Source organism: Buteo buteo, chromosome 1 (genome assembly GCF_964188355.1).
Source record: "Buteo buteo chromosome 1, bButBut1.hap1.1, whole genome shotgun sequence".
Lineage (NCBI taxonomy): Eukaryota > Metazoa > Chordata > Aves > Accipitriformes > Accipitridae > Buteo > Buteo buteo.
In genome coordinates, this window is record NC_134171.1 from 32,209,549 (window position 1) to 32,212,789 (window position 3,241).

Sequence of the window (3,241 nt, forward strand, 5' to 3'; positions counted from 1 at the left end):
GGATTATGCCATTTTTCTGATATTTTTGGGGTGTACTGTAAGCGGAAGCACTCCACTATTGAGGTTTTTGCTAATGCCAGCTCCAAACTTTCAAAACCAGTGGGTCTGTTTCTCCTTCCACTCAGTAATAATGACTCTGCTTACAGGTTATTGGTGTTTCAATTTTTTACTTTTCTAAATGTGCTGAAATAATTTTTTTAATACTCTCTGAAATCACATGGGCTAGAAACATTCTTTAAAATGGAAACTGAGATTTTCCCCTTCCTTCAGTTTTCAATGGATTTAAAGTAAAACATCAGTATTATGAAACTCACCAGAATATTAAGACATTATGAGAACTCGTTATGCTATCTCATAGGTTGCTGAAGAGAACCTATAGAGACCATAGGTTGCTCTCAAATACACTCTACTTCAGACTGAAGGGACTCCAAGCAAGAAAATCCTGACAGTGCAGAGATATGTGGACTTACTGGCTTGGTTTTTTTGAGTCCAATGTGCCATCCACACCTCTGCCCTGAGTTTTCTTCATACAAAGTGGCAAATTGTTCCAGCCTTGCCTTCAAAATGAAGCTAGTAACGAAAGATTTTTTTTTCTACCTGCCCATCCCCACCCAAGTTTGTGTAAAATTTATAAAGGTTGGGTCCTTCCATCCAGTGGGCAAAAGCATTTTTCGTACGTATTACAGGTAAGTAATCACATAAGGTGAAGAGCAAACAAATAAGAAATTCTCAATGGAGAATGTCTTCATGACAAAGTATCTACAAGCCATCCTGTGGGTTTATTTGAAGAGAAAAAAAAGATCTTAGTCTACTTGTGTGGAATTTGTAAGAAGCCACAATTTAATTCACCAAATAGATTAGTCACTATAATCTATTTGTCCATCTTTTAAGCAACAAGTGTATGTAGGTGTGCACAGATAATGAATATGTATAGATGTGTCCTCATACAGATCTATATACTTTTCCTCCTGAAATACTATTTATCCACATGACTTTCACACTACCATTCAATTACTTGTGTGCATAAGAAAAAGACATCTATTTCCCTACAGTTTTAAGGGTATATTGTACAGCTACACTTGATAATGTTTTATTATCACCTTCTTTGTCATTTTTATCTCTTTCTGTCCCTCCTACCAAAAATCCTCAGGCTTCTAATACATTTTCTTGCAATATTTTCTAATACATTTTCTTTCTAAGTGAAAGAATAAAATTCTCAAAGAAATGACAAATCAGCTGTTAACAGCCTTCTTTTGAAGAGAGAAAATAATCAATTTAAAATCTTCATTTAAATGGTAGAAATATAGAATTCTTGCTATGGGGTGAAATTCACACCTCTGAAGAGTGCCAATGGAAAGGCAAGCACCAGTCAAGCCGTGGACACGTCTTGTGCTGGACTTCTGCATAGGAGTGAATTTCACCTGAAGTGAAAACAAAATCAGCCTTAAAAGGTGGTAATAAAATACAAAGGTAATCACAGTATTAGTTTGCTAATTTTCATTTATTTTCTCTGAGAAAGAAAAACATTGCGTAGAAATACCCACCTTGCACTGTCTGCCCTGACTTTAGAGTTATCTTGCAAAAGCCGTCATTGTATTGGTGATCTTACATTCAGAAGCCTCTAAAGCTACATGGTAGGTGATGTAATTTAAAGGATAGAATTAAAAAGCACACTTACCTCATGTAATCAAGCCATCTTCCACAATAGGAAACATTTTTATACTGTTTTACATTCCTGGGTTCTGCAAGTTTCAAGATATTCTTGTTAATCAATGTTGCGATAAATTTACTAGCAGCATACCAAAGCATTTTTTTGCAAGATTTCAATTACCAACCAAGCCAAACAAGTAAGAACATTGATACAAGAAAGAAATCCCACATCAAACTCATCAAAAAAGGAAGTCAGTAGTGAGATCTGGGTGCAAATGGGGCTGCATAATTTAAACATAGACCTGATAAAGTCAATGTAATATCAATGTACTTTTTAATATTGAATGTAATTTGTGTTTATATATATAATACTATTACTTTGAAAACTTTAGCAGCAGATGGTAAACAGAAGAGAATAATAAATGTGAACATCATACCAGCTGTTAGTGCATTGCTTCTCAGCGTTACACATTACGTTAGTACTAACGTTTGTACTGTGTTCAAATGGCAGCAGTTAGACGTAGCTAGAAAATGGACAAGATGTACCTTTGAAGATTTTCTCTTGTTTTTGCATTTGCCAATCATAAATACCTTGTGAAGAGCAATACACTGATCAACAAACATATCATCAGTAGGTCCCTCTTTACCCTGTTCTTCTTTTCCAGAAACTGTGTGTTCTACTTAAAGCAATTGCTTCACATGCAGTAGCCATAAAAATACTATATAAGGCCATTCAGATGTGACAAACAAGAGCAGACGTCTTTTTAACTTTGAAAGGTAATATTGCTGAGCACTTCCAAAATTTACCTAGTGTACAAAACCCTAGACTTAGTAGACAAAGAGTAACAACACACTTTTAAAGAAACCAAACTCAGGGAGGGATTCTGTCTCTTTTTGTGTTAAAAACCATTTACTGAATTTAATTGTTTAGTAAAGCAAGCATCACACAATGCTTCGAACTTTTAAAATTCAGGGATAAAAGTTTACATCCAAAAAGATGAATGGAAAATTGTGCTTTCAGACAGTGAAGTTATTTATCATACAGGGGGAACCAATTCATCTCACCATCAGATTCTGGGCAAATTTGTTTATGTACTGTATATATATATATGTGCAGTTCATATCCAGGTCCTGCAAAAATCTAAAACTATGTGCTTCACTTCATGTAGCAAAGGCACCTGTGTTATTCTCCCTTTTGGACAAAAGGTGGTATTTTGTTCCAGGTTTCCTGATGAAGAATACATTGATTTCTGAATATCTCACTCCCATCTCTATGTTGAGTGGCAACACAAACCACAAGAGAAGGCAGCGCTGTATTCCTGCTTACACTGGAAGAAGTTGCTCTGCAGGCCGTTTGAAGCGTCGAACTTGTCACAAGGGAAACCGAGCAGAACTGTGAAGCAGAGGGATAGTAACAAAAGGCTATTCTGGTGTGAGGATAAATTGGAGTCATTCTAGCTCCACAAGCAGATGTTGCTACTGGATTGACATGTGGAGCCTGCTCCTGCTGGGGACAGGTAAAGTTTACCATTGGGACAGACGCAGAGCTCATAGATAGTCTGGCGAGGAGCTGAAGAGCTGGGTGAGGAGG

At 36.5% G+C, this 3,241-nt stretch overlaps 1 protein-coding gene across 1 annotated transcript in view; it reads right to left on the reverse strand.

The window, feature by feature from the left end:
• Positions 1-2,986: 2,986 nt before the first annotated feature.
• SGCZ (sarcoglycan zeta) overlaps positions 2,987-3,241 on the reverse strand; it is a 522,780-nt gene continuing 522,525 nt past the window's right edge. The window contains exon 9 of the mRNA XM_075026628.1: positions 2,987-3,241. Within this exon, the coding sequence (XP_074882729.1) occupies positions 3,105-3,241 (137 nt within the window). The 3' untranslated portion in view covers positions 2,987-3,104.